The sequence below is a fragment of the Athene noctua genome, chromosome 6, assembly GCF_965140245.1.
Source record: "Athene noctua chromosome 6, bAthNoc1.hap1.1, whole genome shotgun sequence".
Lineage (NCBI taxonomy): Eukaryota > Metazoa > Chordata > Aves > Strigiformes > Strigidae > Athene > Athene noctua.
In genome coordinates, this window is record NC_134042.1 from 44,101,220 (window position 1) to 44,121,084 (window position 19,865).

Sequence of the window (19,865 nt, forward strand, 5' to 3'; positions counted from 1 at the left end):
GCAGTCTTTCTTTTTAAATCATCCATCAGGCTGTACATTCACTAAGAATGATACTGTATAGCTGTGGCTGTTTGGATGGGGGAAGGCTGCTTTAGAGGATCCCAGGAAAGTGGATCTTGATGAGCTTCTGTTCTACTACTAATAAAGCAGCTAATTTTTGCGAGTTCCATTGTTATCCTGGAAATCCTAAATAATTTTCTTGTATCATGGAGGGATCATATCAGCATAACACTTGGCTTTACTGCAGCAAAATAGAAGCACCAGTAGTTTCAGCTGTACCAAGACTCAAACGATTGTTGCTGGTCGGTGAGCGACACACAGCTATTGCTGTGCTCTGACCTCGGCTGGTGTGTCTGTCCCTCTCAATGTTATGCGTTGTGATACACAAAGTGGCATTTGTCAAATTGATTTCTACTCCACATTCCTTGAAAAATTAGGCCCTTAATGTGGGTATTTAAAATAATATTATATTAAAGCCTTTAATCCTGTAATTAGAGTGGCTGCTGCAGAGCTTGTGCTTTGTTGATAGCCAAATCAAAATGATCAAGGCTCCAGAAGTCTGATGGTAGAGATGCAACAAAAGTTTGCTTAATTCTGCTTAATGCTGTATTACTAACATAGCACATTGGGAGTTGGCATAACAAACCGAACAGCACATTGACTTTGAGTCACCTATAGTGAAATGTTGTCTCTGAAAACCAGGCAGAACCTGCAGTTGTCACCTGGGAAAAGGGCCACAGTAGGAAAAAGAATTCGAGAGCTGGTAGTGAGGTTTGAAAATGCAGTTGGCACTCTCAGGGTGTTCGAATGCCACACAGCAGCCAGTTCATGGCATGGCTCTTCAGTCTAGCTGGAAGTGGCCAAACAGATACTGTGTGCAGGGTAGAGGTCCTGGTAACCAGAGCAAACGGTGCAGAGGCAGTTGAACTTTGGTGTACAGCATGGTGGACTGCACAAAAACGAGTAAACGCTTAGGAGCTGAGACTGAGTTGGGAGCAAGATTGAGAAATGAGTGCCAAAGCCCAGGAGAGTGACCTGTGGGCTTATCAGTTACATGAAAATGCTCTTGTGTTTCAATTATTTTCCAAAACAGATACTGTCTTGTGTACGAGGCTGTTCTTTGAAGAGTGTCGGAGATTTTGAGGAAAGCTTGACAATTCCTGCCAGAACTCTGGAGTCTCCACTGAAAACGAGTGACTTGTAGCAAAAATCCAGACTGTCCCCTGAATTCTGCTCCAGCAGCCAACGCTGGAGAGTACATTACCAAACAGGAGCTACAGTCCATTGACGTGAAGGAAAGGCACCAGGCTTTTCTGTAGAGTAGTCACTAAATCCTGGTACTGGTGTTGACCCAGAAGAGTTGTATTTTGGCATGTTAGATTCATGCGGGTTTTCTTCTGAGAGATTAAAGAACTGGGGCTTTTTGGCAGGAACTTAAAGATAAGTCTAGTCAGGTAATTACTTATGTCAGAAAGTTGTAAAGGAAGATTTTTGGAGGCAGATGGAACTGATGGTGTGATTTAGTCCATGTCCCTGTGTGTTTAATTTCCCAGGCACCTGCTTGTGTGTAACAAATCACATATACGTGACCGTCGTTGTTAATAGCTTCTTTGGTGATGTTGGTCTCTTGCTATATTTCTGCCATTCCTAAAGAAAGCACATCTTTTAAATACGTTTTGGTATCCAAAACTGAAATTAAGTTACTGTGGAGAGAAAAATAGTCTAAATTTCACCAGATTGCTACTAGGCATCTGCAACGATCTACCCCAGAGAGAAGAAAGAGTAGAGAGTGTGACAATCTTATATCTCTTGTTCTGCCATGTGTGGTCAGATTCTGGTTTTGAGATCAACAGGAAAACTTACATTGATTTTGCTGGTTTCTGTCAGATCATTTGTTCTCTTTCTGTTTCGCTACTGGGATATCCCCATAGCACTTTTCATAATTGAGTAAAGAAATTAGATTTATTGTTGGTTTTTCAAGAGCAGAAGAAAGAGCAGTTGGTTTCAGATATTTAAGCCTTAGGAAAAGCCTCACTGGAGTAGGAATTTTAGGCTAAGGAATGGAATTACGCATTTTAGTTTGACATTCTTTGTGTTTATTTTAAAAAGCTATGGAAGACAGGGAGGGTAAAGGTTAAAATAATATTAACTGAGCCCTCCAAATCTATCAGTTTCATTCTCCTTTTCCTGGGTATTACTGTAGTCAAAGTAAGTAGTTAATCAGAATCAGAAAGCTGTATTAGCATTGCTGACATGGATTTGTCAGTAGTGAATTGGGAGGGTTGAAACTGGAAGAAAACAAAAAAGCAAAAAACCCCCCAGCTTTTGGCTTAGACCACATTGCATAAGATATTTGCATTAATATTGTTCTGTAAGAAATTCTGTTAGCATGAAATCTTTCCAAAACATAAATTCTGTTGTGAGCTTAACAGTAAAATAGTTTCCTAAGACTGCTTATACTAAAAAATGCAAGGAATTTATAGTTTTGTTTTAACATTCACTTGAAAGCATTTGGATAATTACATACTCCTATGATGGTGTATCAAAAAGGTTCTTTGTTAACCTTTCCGTTGTTCTGCATACAATCGAAGCGATGCTCAGGATGTGTTTTACCAGCGTCATGCCCTGGCGTCCCACAGTGCTCCGTTTCTTTTCAGCTGGCCGTGTGCTTCTTATGCCAGGCTGGGGAGAGGGACCTGATGGGGAAAAGAGTTAAATAAAAATAATGTTGCTGCAAACTGTCTTAATGGGTGTGGCACAGAACTGTTACTATTTGTGTTATCTGAGGTGTGCTGTGTTCTGGTAGTGTGGTGGTAGCAGACTGGAGTAAGTTCCTATGCAGAGAAAAATTTAAAAAGCAAGAAGTTTGGTTACATTGTCTAGTCCAGCTGCTTCTAGTACAGAAACATGCTTTGTCTGGACAAGTTTTACTGACCCCCATCTCTGGCTCCTGTCTCTTGCCTGGGGATGTTTTTGTGGCATAGCTGTTCCTCCTCTTTCCCCTACTAGTGCATTTTTTGGTGTCAGTCTGTTTTCTCCTCCTCCTTGGCACTTGGCACTTTGAGAAGACTGTCAGTTGTTACTTCTTTTTGCTGCCGAGGGAAGGAGGTGAAGGAAGGCAATGTTGTTTTGGAGACAGGGAAAGAGAGATGACGGGATGGGAACAAGTGTGAACGCTGCACCTTGACCTGTTATTTCTGGACTCTGCTAAAATAACCTCTTTCTGCTAGCAGACAAATACTGATATACCTGGCATTTGCCAAGAGCCCCTCCCCAAACCCCTGTGTGAAAGGTGCACTGATACGCTATAATTTTGATACTCTCATAGCTGCGACTTCTACTAAAAGGACATTGGTTTTTGTTTAAAATAAACTCCTTGTCACTTCAAGGGCAGCTCTTCTCTGTATATAATCCATGGTTTTTTGTTTTTTCTTAATGCCATGTTGTATCACAGTCTGAAACAAAAATTAACTACTGCTTTTGTTTCTTTCATTATTTAAACTGAGAGATGCCTCAAACACTATCTGGGATAGTGAAAAGTAAATCAGCCAGTCAGTTTTATTTGTAACACAAAGACATTATTTAACTCCCCTCCCGATTTAATCTTATATTTCTCTTATCTAAAACCATACAGTACATGAATGAAAAGTCAGTTGCTCACAAATCCATTGCTGAGCAGTCTTTTACATAAACAAAGTCATAAGGATAAGCAAATGCCTTCCTTCTAATTAGCAGTGTGTTTTGTGGTTCCATACATTCCAAAATGTAATAGACAGCTAGGGTGCCTAAAATAATTCCAGAGAAAAAACTTGTATGCCACGAAGATAGGGGTGGGAGGGAGAGCAGTCAGGAAAATCTGTTGTCTGTGTTCTTGGAAGCCTTTTCTATCTCCATTTGGATACTGTCAGCTTTTTACACAAACATTACAGCATCCAAGGGGAATTAGAAATACTTACCCGTGACCACAACGTCAGATCATAGGTTTGTCAGGAGAAAGTAATGCAAAAGCAGGATCTTGGACCCGCTGCTTTCATTTTGGTTTTAGCATGCTGATAAATGCCTCCTAATGCTGGAAAGAGGTAAGGCTGGCTGTCTAGGTGGAATACAGGAAATTTAAAAATCTTACCTCATAGATGTGAAATGGTTTCTGGATCTGTAAAAGTGCTGTGTAAGCCCTAAGTAACAGTTATTGTTTCTTGTGATGTCTCTGAAGTTACACAACAGCTTCCATTTTTATACCAGTCTTTCATGAAATGGCTAGGGACCACTCAGGACAGGGACACAAAACTGAGATGCTACTGGTCAAATGGCTTTTAACTGAGATAATATTCATCAAATTGGGCCTTTTACCTTCAACAAGATTTTTTTTGTAAATGTACCTTATCACTACATCAGTGAAGAGGGGAAAGGCAAAACTCTTTCAAGTTTTCATTGGTTTCCATCCCAGCCTTTTTTTACATCTGTGCCATAGCCAGTGTTGGGACCGCAGTGTAATTCATGCAGGGTTGAACAAACTGGAAGCCTGTGAGCACGGGAGCCTGCATGGCCACGCCGCTGTGCTCGAACCGCAAGGAGTCAGCGGTGTAGATAAATCCTGTTCGTATCCAAAACATGTACGGAGCTGATGTGTTTGCAGGGCTTGACCAGGCTTCAGCCTCCCTTAGGTGGGAATGTATTGTAGCTCATGCTTCCATCTAACCCTTTCCCAAATCAAGGCAGACTAAAATCTAGTTTCTAGGACAAAGCCTTTACCTAAAGGCCAGACAGCTGTAGGGCAGGAACAACAGCCGGTCATTGGGTGGTTATTTTGTTGTTTCCTCCCCTCTCTCCCACCCTGTTGCTAAGTGGAATGTAATCCACGTTGCCAAAGCCCATCAGCTAAAGTTGTGATTTTGGGGAACGGAAATAAATGAGCTGTGTCATACAGCTGCACAATCTCCTTGAGGTGCAGATCTGCTGGCTGCACACAAACCAGTGCAGTACATACTGGTTCCTAATGCTTGCACTTTAGCCCAGTATATAGGTGAGGAAGTTGTAGGAGAGAACCAGTGCTTTGAAATTGATCCTGATGAACCAGAAATGAGCTGCCAGTATTTAACAATGAAGACAAATATTGGACCAGTTTACTGGGGGATATGCCTGGACCTTTATAATTGGAAGTCTTTAAGTCTAGATTGGACACCTTTCAAAAGAAGGTGCCTTGGCTGAACTGCCAGTCCTTGGGCTTCATACAAGAACACAAAATGTCCCAGCCTGTGCTGGACACAAGGTCAGACCAGCTCAAGGATCATCAATTTCTATATGCTGCTCCTCTTCGATGTTCTACTTCTGCTCTCTGGGCCTCTGCAAATAGGCTAGTGATGAGCCTGGTTCATTTGTCAGGAGCCTTCCTGTGTCTCTTGGCCAACGTTTGCAGAAGTTGCTCTCGTTAAAAAAGTGTTAGGAATGCACCAGTGGCAACTTCACTAACAGCGAGCAGCTGTTCTGGTGATGCCCTCCAGAGATGTGGCTCCTGCAATCTGAGCTGCTCCCTTTTTCCACACACAAGTAATTTCCCAAAATATTTATCATGGTTTTGATCTTTGCCTGAAACTGAATTTTCTTTTCTATGGCTGGAACGGCAGTGCTCTGGGTTGGAAGGGCTATTTTTCACTCAGTAGATGAGGTTGTACACATGTAGAATGTTGGCATGTCTTTCCCTTGAGTTTGGTTAAATGAACAAATATTGTTAAAATTTAAAATCTAAAAGTCTTATTTAAACATTAATCTCTTACAATGAGTTTAACCTGCCCACATAAATGTAGTTATGAACTGTAATATTTTAATGTATCAGAATAGTTTGTAAATTGACAACTTAGAGCAATATGAAAAGACCCTGTGTTTGTATCTTAAAATATAATGAAGTAGCATTAGAGCTAAATTTTTAACCTTTCTTTTCCTACTTTTTTTTTTTTTAATGTGTGGTTGCCTGCTTTTAATGTCGCAGCAGTAGTTTGTGGCCCAGAAATAACAGTATGCTAACTATGAAAGTTGGAGTGACTCAGGGCTGACTCGAGAACTTTCTTCATCACCTTTTGCCTTCAGGAGACTGTCACCATTACAGTGTTAGCAGCTGCCCTGCCAGGCTCCTGAGCAGTGCAGAAAAAGGACAGAACTATCTGTTCTCATCACATGCACAGAGCCGTTTCAGTGGAAAACTTGAGCTGCTGATATTTCCATAGAGATCGGCCTAGATCCATGGTAGTACTTCTCAAAGACTTGCGTCTTCAGTTTTCTTAGCTATTTTCTGCAACTCTAAACAAAAATAACCATGCTCCAAATTCAGAAAGGTCACTATCCTCAACCACAAATTTAATTAACAGCTTTCCCCTTCTGCTGACGTGGTGTTTTTTGTTTTTTTTTTCTTTAGTTAGTTTTAACCCAGTGTCCCATGTTAGGAGCCTTTAGTTTCTACTTGATGCTTCCATGAGTGGCCCCATGGAAGTGATCACCAGTGGGAGCCAGGGTTATACCCAGCATTACACCGTGGAAAACTTCCGATCTCCTGTTGCAGACAAAATGTCTACAAAAACAATACTACTACTTTCCTAAATTCCTGCATTTTGCAGATGCGAAGCTCAATTTCTACAGGGGAAGCCAGGCTGTTTTGAGGGGGGCGCATAATGCTCTGACTTTTTGCTGCTGCTGCTAATTTTTGTGAGCACCATAGAATACAGTAGAAAATTGAAACTGTGTGAAAGATCAACAAATCAGTGTAGAATGTCACGCAGCAACATCTGTTAACTTTGGCTCTATCTCATATCCTCCTGACCCCTCCTTTCCAGCCACAAGTCTCCCGTTTTGTGAGAGCTCAGAGTGATAGGGACTTGGGAGGGTGGTGGTGGTGTTTGAAATGTCTAGCTGTTTCTCAGTGGTCTGAAGGGCTTGCAAAAGTACCATCTGGAATGGAAGTTTTATGTTTGTGTGTTTCTATATTTTTAGTTATGAAACAAATGGGAATTTGCTGAATGAATTAATTGTATTGCGCTGTAAAAGTCTATCTTGAGAGCCATTATATATGGGAGCTTACAAAGCCTGCAGAGAGAAGTGGAAGCAGCTTCCCTTTCTCATTAGGGCTTTTAGGAAATCATTGATTACAGAATCAAATAGGGTTTCTCAGAGACATTTGTTTGATATTACTTTTGATAAATGAAATTTTTACCTAATAATAATTTTACTAGTGACACTGGAAGCAGCTGCACTCTCTAATGGTAAGCCTGCCTTCAATAAAACTTTCCCCTTTCCTCTTACCTTGTCCAAACAGTTATAGCTAATGAAACACTACTTCCAAACTGTAGATCCCATTAAAAAGTCCAAATCATGAAAAAACAAGTGATACAGTAGATAGTATGTTCTTAATGGGATGGGCTTTGTCCGGACCAGGTTAATGGGATAAGCTTGTTCTTGCATTGCATTTAAAAAAAGTCAAAACAAAACTTTGACCCAGTAGTAGAAATGTTTTGCTTTTTCTTTTTTTAACAGGGTCAGCAGATTTCACTAGCTCCAATACAAAAACTAGAGGAAACTCTGTATGAGTATCAGCCTCTGCAAGTGGAGACATATGGACCACCAGTTCCAGAGCCTGAAATGCTTGAAGAGCTGGGGTAAGTAACACAGCAAGTTTTAATTCCCATTTCATAGCATTATAGCTGGGACTGTTACCATCTTCAGTTTGCCAGCACGTAGGGTTTTTTCTTTTTTTTTTTTTTTTTTTTAAAGTATCTTAACGAAATAGTAGACTTCCTGCCCAACCAACATTTTGTTTGGGTGGATAAGCTGAAATTTTTGGTTCTCTAGCCTTTATAGATCTATTGAGAGCTGGACTGGATTGCATTAGTGTTTTTAAGGTTGTCCTTGGCAGTCGTAGTGAAGTAGCTGTTCATTTTCAGTTGCACGGTATTAAAAAATAAATAAATAAAAATCTGGGGCTTAATTTACCCAGCTGTAAGCCAGTAAAAATATTAAAGTTGGGCTGTTTGCCATGGAAAAGGGTAGATTTACTTGTCGACTGCTGTCTACAGTCAAACTGCGTTTGTGAGAAATGAAGCACAGAGCTTAACTTTGTCAAAAATATAATGCAGGGCTGGTCCAGCAGCTTGGCGGCATCGTGGTGTGCAGCCATGTTTGGAAGGGAGTTAGGGAGCCTGCTGTGCCTGGGTAATGGAGGCTGGGAAGTCCGAAAGTGACGTGTCTGCTCTTTAGAGAAATATTCGTAGCTGAAACACCACCTGAAAACATGTAGCTACTGGGATAGTGAGTGTCACCCAACTCTTCATGGCCTAAGCTTCAAGGTCAACAGCACTTACAGTGCCTGGAAAACTACGTGGCAGAATGAACGTGCAGACTGGCAAGACAAGAAAGAGTTTAAAAAATAACAGTTTACGTTTGACTGTGCAGTATGGGAAAACTGAAGCCACAAAGTGTTGAACAAAGTTGAAACAATTTAGTATGCAGTTTCAGAGACCACTGAAATCCAAACAGAGGTCCCATCTAGTTCACTGGCACAGGAGAAATTGTATTTCATCCAGAAAATGATAGAGGTAGACAGACTTTTTTAAGTAAATAAGCAATGTAATGGTGTTTCAGAAAATTCAAGGCTGTCTGGAATTGAGGTTGTCTCCATTTTTATTGCTTCTGTGTCCTCCTGATGCCTGTAATTTTTATTATCTGATATCAAGCTTCTGAGACTAAATATTAATTAGCAGTTTAAACTTGGGCCGAGCCAGATTTAGCTTTCACCACCTGTTTGGATGGAGCACAGTTGTGAAGGGACCTCCAGTGTAAGGGGAACTTCGAGGCCCTCTCAACTCCAAGACTCATCAGAAATGAAAATGCTTGGGGGGAAAAATAGATGACTTGTGCAGGGAGGGTTCCTAGTCCCTGTCCCTTCACCTGTGCCCCTGTAAGGTAAGTGCTGGTGTCTAGATCCAGCAGGAATCCTGTGTGATCTATGTCCGTCCCATCTAATTGCTTGTGACACTGGTTCAAAGTCAACCCAACACCTTGCAAAACAGAATCCTGTAAATACTGCAGTTACATTGCAACGTCTGTGTGTGAGTGTATTTGGAGCAGGGTTTGCAAACAATGCTCACAGTCTTTTCTTGGAGACACTTTAGCAGATGTGTCATTTTACTCCTCCAAGCATGAACTGCCAGGGTGGTTCGCTGTGGCTCTGGAGGGGATGAAATAGTTAAGAGCAGCAAGGGTGCTGGGTTGCTGTGGCAGTGAGCGGGTGGGTCGGTGGTGCCCACCAGAACAGTTCTGTGGAGTCCTGAGGGTGTTTGCAATTCCAAAACAAATATATTGATGCTGTGGGTTCCCAGCCGGTACAACTCTAACCCTATTCCGTGGGGTGTCTGAAATACCTTAAACCATGCAAGGCTATTCCTTTATATATTTGTGTTTCTGTGTTTATATGAACTCATGCGCATTTCCTGTTGATGATGAATGCTTAACTAATGTGCCTCCATCCCTACTTTGTTTTTTTTCAGGCAGCTGCATACAGCTGCCTGGGTGAGGCAGAAGAGCTGGGCACAGGGTTAACCACTCCTGCTAAAGAGTTTTAGTTTCCTCTTTCTTTGGACACATATAAGAACAGGCTAAATCTAAATTTCTTTAGTATGTTTTTTTTTTTTCCCCCTCTTTTCATGTTCTTGCTAATAATTTTGCCGTCTGGCTATTTAGTTCTGCTATTTATTGCCTCTAAATAGTTCTCTCAAGTGTGTAGGCTGTTATCATCTGAGTTTCTGGAGCCAGAATTGTTGGAGATAATGCCAACCTGGAGACTTTGAATTCACTTCTGGTAGTGTAATTTATTGGCTTATTTTTTTTAAAGATACATTTTATTACCTTCAAAACAGCAGAATGGGTTTTTTGAATATCCATATCTTAAACTCTTCTGCAATATACACGTCAGGTTCCAGCGTTAGTGTTACTTTTCTTGGTAAACTGCTTCAGTGAAGGAGACAGATGGCAAGAAGGTTTCTAGCAAAGAGTAAGAAAAAGGATCAGTCCTTAAGGGATCACATTAGGGATCTTTATATTAAAAAAAAAAAAAAAATTGCTTTTAAGATTACTTGTATTACTTGCTCATTAGGCTTTACTAAAAACTTTGTGTGCAGTCCAATAAACTCGATTCTGCATCCTTCCGCTGCTCTTCTGAGTGGATTTTGCATGTTATGCAGAAAAGGAAATTTATGTTCAAACTGTTCTTAGAAATTTGTTTTCAGTTTCTCTTGGGGCTGTAAATTTTCTTTTTTTCTGTGTACTGCAGAAAAACATTAACATCTTTATGATGCATTTTGCTATTGTGTTGGAAGCCTGAGAATAATGAAGGAATAGATTTATTTTTTTAAAACACAAAAGATTGGTATAATGTGTAGGGGTGTTTGTCCTTCAGGGCCCCTCTGCAATTTTTTTTTAATAGACGAAGATTTTCTGGAAGTAATGAAATATAGGCAGTAATCCTGAATTACATGGCTTTCTGGGAGCAATGTGTGTTACACTGACTTGTAGGTTGTATTTAACCTTATGGCAGGGGGAGTGAAGCTTCCTCAGAGCCAGCCTCTGATAGAGGTTCCCATGACTCCGTGCCTGTGGGGTTACTGCGTGGAAGTCTCAATGGCTGGTGGTCCCGTGAATACGCACTGAGCGTGCCAGGGTGGTGATGGTTTGATCTGGGTGTGCAGGCTGTGAGGACCAGCTCATGCTTGTCTCAGCTCTCAAATGGAAATGTGACTTGAAGAAGGGGAGAAGACATGTATGAGACTATCTCCCAAACCTGGGGTGCCGTCCTTGGAGAAAAGTGGGGTCTTGGATCACTGTAAGATCCCCGTCCTGGAGGTGGGCTCTACAGCTGCCTGTCCCTCCATGATGGCTCATAGTCCTGGGTCTGTGTGACTTGGTCACTACTCTAAATTACAGAAATGTTCAGTGACATGCTTTGGGAAATTGTTGGTTTCTGAGTGGAGTTGAAGGCAACCTGCTAGTGGTTGAGCCATGTCTTATCAAAGGCCCTACTGGCTGGCACTTCTGCCATCACCAGAAACAGTTAAGTTAATATAGCTTGAATAAAGTGGGGAGTGTTTTTTGAACCATCTTCTGGTCCAAATCTGTTGAACTGCCAAAGTCATTGCAAGGCTGTGTGACCTACCATGGCTTTCTGGGAGAGGAGGAGTGTGTCGTTGAGAGAGGGAGCATGAGCACCTGGATGCTCGGGCACTCACTGCCATTTTTTCAGGGTTTTCTAAGAGGGGAATAAAAGGCCTGTTTGGGTTTGGGGTTTTTTTTTGGTAATGTTTTAGCTGAGCACAATGAATTTGTGTGGTTGGAGGTCTGGATTTTTCTTACTGCAAAACAAAAGAAATTAAAAATATAACAAACTCTGACATGCCAAGTAGTGAAAGACCAAAACAGGATAGGGATGGAAATTAGTTTATTTTTTTTAAATGTATGTTTGTTATGTAGTTTTGATTAAAAAACAAACACACACACACACACACACACACACCCCCATGAGGATCAAAATTATGTTTGTTTGAGGTCCTGAAAAATGTAGACATTCTTGGCCTTAATTATAAGTACGTACGGCTAGCAGGAGCGGCCACACAGCGTTCTCACACCAAGTAATACAGCTGTGGAAGAGCCATACACAAGCTACTTAAAAACTGACTATAAATCAAAAATCTGCTTAGGTGATTAACATTTTGGGTAAAGATGTGTGAATTTCATGTCTCAAAGTTTAGAAACAGTTTCTTGTAATCCAAAATGGATTGTACTTTTAGCACAGTACCAGTGCTATTCTCACAAAATAGAGGTAGTTTACAAGTAAGATTAAAAATTCGTTTGCACTCCACTTAAGAAACCTCTGTCTTAACAGAGGATTTTTGTGCAGACCTTGTAATCAAGTCAGGCCTGGGCTGCTTAAAATAAAACTGTTTGCCCACTTAACTTTGTCTGAAGAGATATATCCTGAACATATATACGTGTATATAAAAAAATTGAGTTTGCTCCAAAAATCTTGGTTTTCTTTAGGGAAAAATGTGACTTCCCTTTGATCTATCAACTTGTTTTCATGTATAACCACATTGTTAGGAGCACTCTAGTTAATTAGTGTTTTGTTTAAATATGGTGCAAAATGAAGTTCAGTGGTGAACACTAATGAGGATAGGTAATATACTTTGATAATTTAAAAGTTAAATCTAAGCAAAATGTCATTTTAAGAGTTGAGGGTAAGTACTGAAGCAAAATCGGAGTGCTGTGGAAGTCTGTACATACAACGAATGTGTTTTAGTCCACTGTGCTTTTTATAACAACTGGACCGATTCATTCATTTTGTTTTTTTCCTAGTGTAGGACAGCACAGTTTTTAAATTTCAAATTAAGATGAGGAGGTTGGATTTCATATCTGTTGGAGCTTTGTTTGCATTTAATTTTTAACCTTCATTTCAAGTGGAAAATTTCTGCATATTTCTTTGTTGTACAGTGTTGTAGTGTAATTTGAAACATATGTAGAGTTCTGGCACTTAATCTAGAAATGACTCGTGTGACTTCTTTGCTGTCAGTCATTGTGTGGTTTGGTTTTTGGTGGTTTATTTTTTTGTTTGGGTTTTTTTTGGGTTTTTTTTGTTTTTTTTTTTTTAAGTGAAGCAATAGTAAGGATGCTCTCCAAACTATTCTTAAACCATAGCTGATCTGGTCTTTGGCCAGATTAGTTTTTGTTAAAACCCTATCAGTGTCTGTGTTGAGTTCAAGGCAGCTAAATAACTGAGAATTGATTTTGAATGGGTGACAGGATTGCTGGGCTTAAAAAGTTGTAGCAGGTGATTTTTCACATCTGCTCTCTCTGTCACTGGGGTATGCAGATATTTCTTGAATTTTGAAAAGGGAGAAAAGCTGCAAATGAAGGGCTTATTTCATCTGCTTTGGCCCATTGATTTTGAACACTGAATGCATTCTGCTCCTTTGAATAGAATATAGTTTATCAATAAGCTCAGTAGTCAAAGATTGAGTAAGAGCAAGGGAAAGCTTGTCTTGCTTTGGAGAGCATGTAAACGGCTGCACTCCTTGCAGGAATTCTCCTGGCTACCAAGGCATATGGTCTGAATTTCCCAGTGTCTCCTGTTGCAGGGCCTGATCCTCAGTAGAAAGATTTCTGTTGGCTGCAATACATTTTGAATCAGGCACCTAATGAGTGAGAACTGGCAGGTAAGAAGTGATAATTGCTTTAAAGACACAACTGTATTTGCATACAGTATTTTTTGTTCATTTTATCATGAAGAATTGAATAAAACCCTATGAATGGCAGTAGAAGTACTATGTGAGTGCATTTTTTTTTTGAAATAGTGAATGTGGCAAAGCATGCAGTCTTTTTCAAGAAAGGATGGAACAAGAAAACAGAACTGTGTGTAAAGCATCTTAATTTTGGTTTGATGTAGACACTGTCTTGTATTGCTTTAGCATACTACAGAAATCCTACAGGTTTCGTCATAGGATTTTGGAAGGATGCAAATTTAATATAGAGGAGGTAGATTAGCACCAATTTTTTCCAACTGAATGGAAATCAAGAAAAGGAGCACAGCCTCTAGTAAGTCTGAAATCTCACTGTTTAAGAAATCAGCTTTCTGGCAGAAATGTCTATGAACATTTCAAACGACACCCTGTAGTATATGGTGTTTTGCATGGAGCTCTTCTGTCAAGGTCATTAGCAATTGAATATATTAAAAGTGGACTGCTTATGAAACGGAGAGTTTTGCTTCCTGCCCGCCCACCTGTGGGTATAGTGTGGGTTCTGTAGCTGTAAAAGGTCTCGGGAGGGTTATAAAAGCAGAGAATATGGAAAATATATAAAGAAACAAAGAAGGAAGCTTGCATACACCGTGTAGTTTCTTATATGTAAAGTTGGCTGTAGTTGTATATGTACCACTAAATTAACCTCAAAAGCTGGCCATGACAGCAGAATGTCCATAGTAATTGTTTTTGTTGGCGTTTGGCTTCAAAATTAACTCATCGATCTAACATGAGTCTCTGTACTCAGAATACTGGTCTGGTAATGTTTTTTTACTTTTTCATGCAATCATGGAAAAAATATGTTTCTGCTCGAAGCAGTTGTCAAACAAGCTTCTTTCATCGACAATCAGACATAGGGCAGCTGAGTAAGGCTGTTTAGTCTAGAATAAATACTCAAGAGATTACAAGGTCACTGTAGGAAATGTAATTATACCATTTATTCCAGAATAGTCTTTTTGTAGTGTGGGCTTGCAGAATACTAAATCATGCATTTATTAAAATACATAGAATATGAGGAAAAAAATTCAGTCTTAACATAAGGAATGGAGAATTGTCTGTCAAACTGCACTACAGGATTAACCAGTAAATATTTAAAATTGCTTAAAAAAAATTCAGGATGGTAATCTTGGCTTTATTCTTGAAAATTGGTAGGAGGTGAGCTTGAACTGTCTCTGCAGGTGTAGAGGCAATGCTGCTAAGTAGGCAGCTGAAAAAGTGTCAGGCAGAGCTGTCTGCTGATGGATTATAATGTGGCAGAAGTCATCCAGCCACTGTGTGGGCCAAATACCCTATTTTCTGCACTCTTTGTGTTTCACCAAATCAAAGCCTTGTTACTACCAGCCACTTAAAAATATACCATCATCTGCAATAGGTCTGATCTGTTACTGAAAGCCCTTCTTTGCTTTCATCCTTCCCTTCATCCCCTGCATTGGTATCACTACTGATGTATGGTTCTCCTGTGACTTGATTATGTCCACAGGCTTTACTCCTTAGTTGACCTCTATCAGCTTAGCCAAATATATTTTTGTAGAAGTTTTAGATCTTTTGTTTGCTTGTCTGAAATTACTTGGTAAATTTGAGGTCAGTAGTTTTTGTGATCTTTCCTTTTTTCCTTCCTTGCTTCTCTGGCACTCCATTGTATTGCCCTTTTTGACTCCTCCTCTGACTCCTCAGCCAGATGTATAATTGCATTTGGAACTGTGTAGTTGCACAAGAAAAACTACACGTTTTGCATGTGCGGGAGTGATCTTTCCTGCTTATCTCTCACTTCAGTAACAGAAGGGCCTCGGTGTCCTCAGCTTTTGTTGTTCTGCCTGGGACTGAGCCTCCGGATGCTTTTTGCGCAGTTTCAGACTACAGAGCCATGAACACCTCAGCGATGAGGAGCAAAGTCTGTCTAATGGTGGTCATGGAGAATATGGGAGCTCACTGAGGACCACTGCTGAGAGGAAGAGCTTCTCCTCTTGATTAACATCTGAGCATCACTCGTGCTTTGTACTTGGCCCTAAGGAACGGCAGAGAGATGTTATGACAAGGAGTTGCTCTGGGGCAGTCTAGGCAAATAACTGTTGTGGTTTTCTGAAGGGTCTGTTTGGATGGGCTAGTCTTTTAAATTGATTATTTAGTCTTGGATGTAGTTGAAGTAGAAAGGTGAGGAGCATCCTGTTTTTCAGTTTGCTCTCTGGATTTTACAAATGTCTTCTTGTAATAAAAATGCAAGAAGGAAGTCTGAAATAGGAAGAGAGAGCCTTCCTAAACCCTTCCACACTTGTTTCAGGAAGAGGGAGTTATGTATAATGAAAATTATACATGGGACAGCCAGCAAAATAGACCCCTGAAGAAGAAAATAAAGCCAGAAATTATGCATCTTCTTGACTCTGACACTGATAAACATAGTTGTAAAGCAGCCTTCCAAATGAAAATTGTTTCTTTTGGTATCAAATAGCTGAAAAGGTGAATTACAAATGTCCTGAAACAGCAGAGGGAAAACATTGGAGTGTCTTGCTTGAAGCTTTATGCAGCCCTTCAGGCTGTTGCTCGTGATTCTTTAATCCCCTTCAAGTAACTTTGTTGCAGCTTTATTCTTGATGAGTAGTATTTCTCACAGTGATCAGGAGTCAACATTGTCTAAAGAGTGCTAAGTGGTAGGAGTGAGGGGTCTCTTCTTGGAGGAGCATGCCATTTGCCAAAGTCCGTAATTCCATTCATAAATTTGATCCTATGTATGTAACTGATATCACACGTAGTATGATGGATGGCAAGATTTTTGAGGGTTGGGCTGGTAGTCTCTGTTTTCTTATTTTGATCATGGCTCTGATGTTGCCCAGATTGTATCATACTGAGGAAATTTGGAAATACTGGAGAACTTCCCTTAGAGTTAATGGTATCTGATCACATGTGTTCTCTTATTTTTCCTAGTTTCCTTTTTTAAAAAAAAATAAAATATCCAAGTCTTACACACTCGTAAGAACTGGCGTTTATAGCTCCTTCCATTCCAACAGTGGAGCAACAGACATTTTAGGGGTAACTAAGACCATAGCAGCTGCATGAAAAGGAATGGTTGGAGGATATGGAGGGGAACCCTAGAAGTACCTTGTCTGTCAGAAGGCTGGTAAACTTATTAGCCACCAGAGAAGCTGCATGGAGTGAGGCACCTCATAGATGTCCTAACTGCTCAGTCGGAGCTTGTAAGTACCCACAACACCAAGCCCAGACTGCATTAGTTCTGGTGTCATGGCACTACTTAAAAAGAGAGGAAAATTGAAGCTCTTTGGATCTTTGAAATTTGACAGTGTCTAAGGACGGGTAAAAACCTCAGGTGACTTTTGTAGTTAGAGACTTATGTATGTTGGATCAAGAGGGCAAAAGAGGAACCCAAGACTTCTACAAACAAACAAAACCCAAAAAGCACAGCTGTTCTTAGCTTTGTGTGTCCTGGACCCCTTTTATTCACCAAGAACACTAATGACATGAGGTGCTTTTAATTCAGAGTCTCTTAAATGCTAATATTTGCAGGATGGAGGTATCAATGAATTCTCTAAGTACTAGTCATTTATAAGCATCCACTGCTTTCATGTCAAATCAGCCTCTGTATCAAATGATTGAGATGTTACCTGGCTGCTTGACACCCACAGTAAGATCAGTGGCAATGCTGAAGCTGGCTTGTGGTGCTGTTTGCAGAGTGCTTTCCCTCAGCCAGTACAGCCCACAGCAAGGCCAGTGAACTTGTCCATTTACACACGCAGAGCATGTGGCAACACTCGCTCAAGCTGAGAAAGGGAACACTGACCACTGAATGGACAGTGGTCTTGTGAAGATCGGTGGCACTAAATGTACAGTGATTATTAATACAGTATTTTTTAAATATGCCCTTTTTTTTCCCCATCCCCTGGGTTAGGTACATAATATTCCTATCACTCTCTATAGTTTTGATATTTATTTTTTTTTTTTTAGTGAGGCTGCTTACAGGGGGTTGAGGAAAGTACCTGTAATTTAGTTGGTTGGCTGGAGATTATATACACAGATTTAGGAACTGATTTTCATGGCTTTGGTTTTAAAGCCTTGATAATAGTTAGTTGAAAAGTGTTTTAGGTAAACAAGCCATGTAGGGTTGGGCTTCCAGAAAGAACCGAGTTGTTCACTTCTCTCTCTTCCAAATCGAGGCATTTGAGTTAGACCACGTTTCTAATAACAAAATAAGGATTTGAACATAATCGGACTTCATAGATGAACTATTGCTCAGGCATGAAGGTAACGCCACCATATTTTTGTTTCTTTACCTAACTGGTATTAAATGTAAAAACATAAATCCTTTTCAGTGGGAGAGAAGGGAGATGGTTTTCATTTGGCATAATTTCCTGTGAGACGTAGTTCTAAACAAGGCCCATATTTACACAAGACAATACAGTTTTACATGTACTGGTATATCCAGCACATTTTAAAATTGTTTAGCCAGCCCCGGGTATTAAATACCTTCACAATAAATGTGTTTAATAAAAGTAGATGAAGTTTGAAATAATTTTTGAATAATTTTACAGTAGAAACACCAGTTAAATCAACCCCATTGCAGTAATAAATGTCACAAAAACAATTAATTATACTTGCTTGCCACTGCAAAATCAATTGTGTAACTGTTCTTCTAAAACTGGCTTTGACATTACTAAATCCTAAACACTACACTTCTGTAACTTGTCAGAATCAGGTTTTGGTTAATAGATATTTTCAGTGATGTAATGGGAACTTCTGGCATGGAGTCAGAATATAATGGACTGTGATTAATGTTTTAATAAGCACTTTTCTTCTACTTATGATGCAGCAGTGAAATGGGTTTCCTGCTTAGATTGATAGAACAGCAGGTGTGTGTACATACTTTTTTCTTTCAGTAAGAATAAGTTTTTCAGTTCTTCTGCTTGAAAATATTTAATATTTTTCCTTGAGTCAAATGTTGCTGATTTGGGGTTTTCACTTTGTTTGTTTTAAATCCAGCTATTGCTGATACTTGTCATTTGGAAGTGGAGGGTGCTACTGAAACCTTTTCAGTACTTAAAATATTTGCTTTGAAAAAGAAGAAACTCATTAGTTTAAAAAACAGTTTTGATATATTGATGTTTTCTTCAGTGAACAGATTTCTTTAAAAATAGTGTTAGAGTAATTCAAAAGTGTGTGAGAACAAAGTATAGTGTTGAAAGTATTAGCAGGTTAGATTTATTATTTAAGTTGATGTAATACACTTGCTATATGCTTGGTTACTGTTGTACTGGAAGTAGTTGTGTTTTTCTATATTTTAAGTATTTCAAAAAAAAAAAAAGTCTAACTTAGTCACTGTTTTTAATGACCCATCAATCCAGATTTGTTGCAGGAATAGCTTTTTTGCTTAGAGATCCAACCCTGATGAGGTTGGTGTTTCTTCTAAGATGCTGCTTAAGGTGAGCATATTCTCCGTGCTTTTAACACCCTATTAATATCAGGTGGTGGTTGTGCACTTGGTCTCTACTATTCCTCTGTAGAGGAATATATATAAATAATGACAGAGCATGAGGGCTACCTTCTGTTGAAAACAAAGTAGTAGTCTCTTTTCTTTCCTTCTCCTCTGTCCTTGTAGGCTGGATAGTAGCAATGAATATACATGTGATGAGAGAGGAGAAAAGGGTGAACCCTGTAGAAAAAAAGAGGTCCCATGTCTTGGGTATTGCTGGCATTAGACTATTAGACAAAACTCCAGGCACCTCTGCTCTTTCATTTCAAAAAGTCAGGTGAGCCTTTCTGGAAAGGTAGAAAAGGTGCTGTGGTCCTGGCTGCAGTGCAGACACTGTTCTCTCTTCTCTGGAGTCTGTTGACGTTAGTTGAGGTTCAAGGTAACAGGTAGTTTCTCCATCTCCTCTTTCCCCTAAATCTGGGAATCATACTGACTCCTCTGTTCTCAGGAGCATCAACCCATGCATTAATTTTTACATCAACTTTGGAAAAAATGTAGATGTCAACATACTTGTGTTTTTAATATTTATTGAGAATTTCACAGACAGACTCTATACCTTGGTTTTATGCCAACTCTCTGTACTGGGGTAGCATCTGCCTTGCATAGAGAAGGTTACTTGTGCATTTCTTTATTTGCTACTGCTGCCTTTGTCTAGTTCTCCCTTAAATAGATGCAGAAGGTGAGTTTTGGCTGCTATCTTTATTTCCTGACTCTCTTCCAGAATTCATGAGGAAATGCTCATGAATAAAGCCAAAAAAAATCTACACCTCTTCTCCCCTTCCTGTCATTAGAAGTTTCTCTCTCTCCTCCTCCTCTTTTCACATTTAGACCCTGATGGATTGGGCAGACTTCTTGCTCTGTGGTCATTGATTCTGTTAGTTGTCAAAAAGTATTCCAGAAATGAGAGAGAAGAGATCTGCACTCTGAGGCCATCTCAAAACTTGGAAGCATAATGGCTCTGCAGTTCCAGACTCTCTTCAGCACACAGTTAATTTTGGAATGAAAAGTCCCACAGATACAGAGTCTGCAAACAATCTAAAGTATGGAAAGAAAATCTTGCTCTT

At 39.8% G+C, this 19,865-nt stretch overlaps 1 protein-coding gene across 2 annotated transcripts in view; it reads left to right on the top strand.

Moving 5' to 3' along the window:
* MNAT1 (MNAT1 component of CDK activating kinase) overlaps positions 1–19,865 on the top strand; it is a 122,829-nt gene that overhangs the window by 76,497 nt on the left and 26,467 nt on the right. For both annotated transcript variants that reach the window (XM_074908826.1, XM_074908827.1), the window contains one exon: positions 7,522–7,643. In XM_074908826.1, coding sequence (XP_074764927.1) covers positions 7,522–7,643 — 122 coding nt within the window. The remainder of the gene's footprint in view (positions 1–7,521; positions 7,644–19,865) is intronic.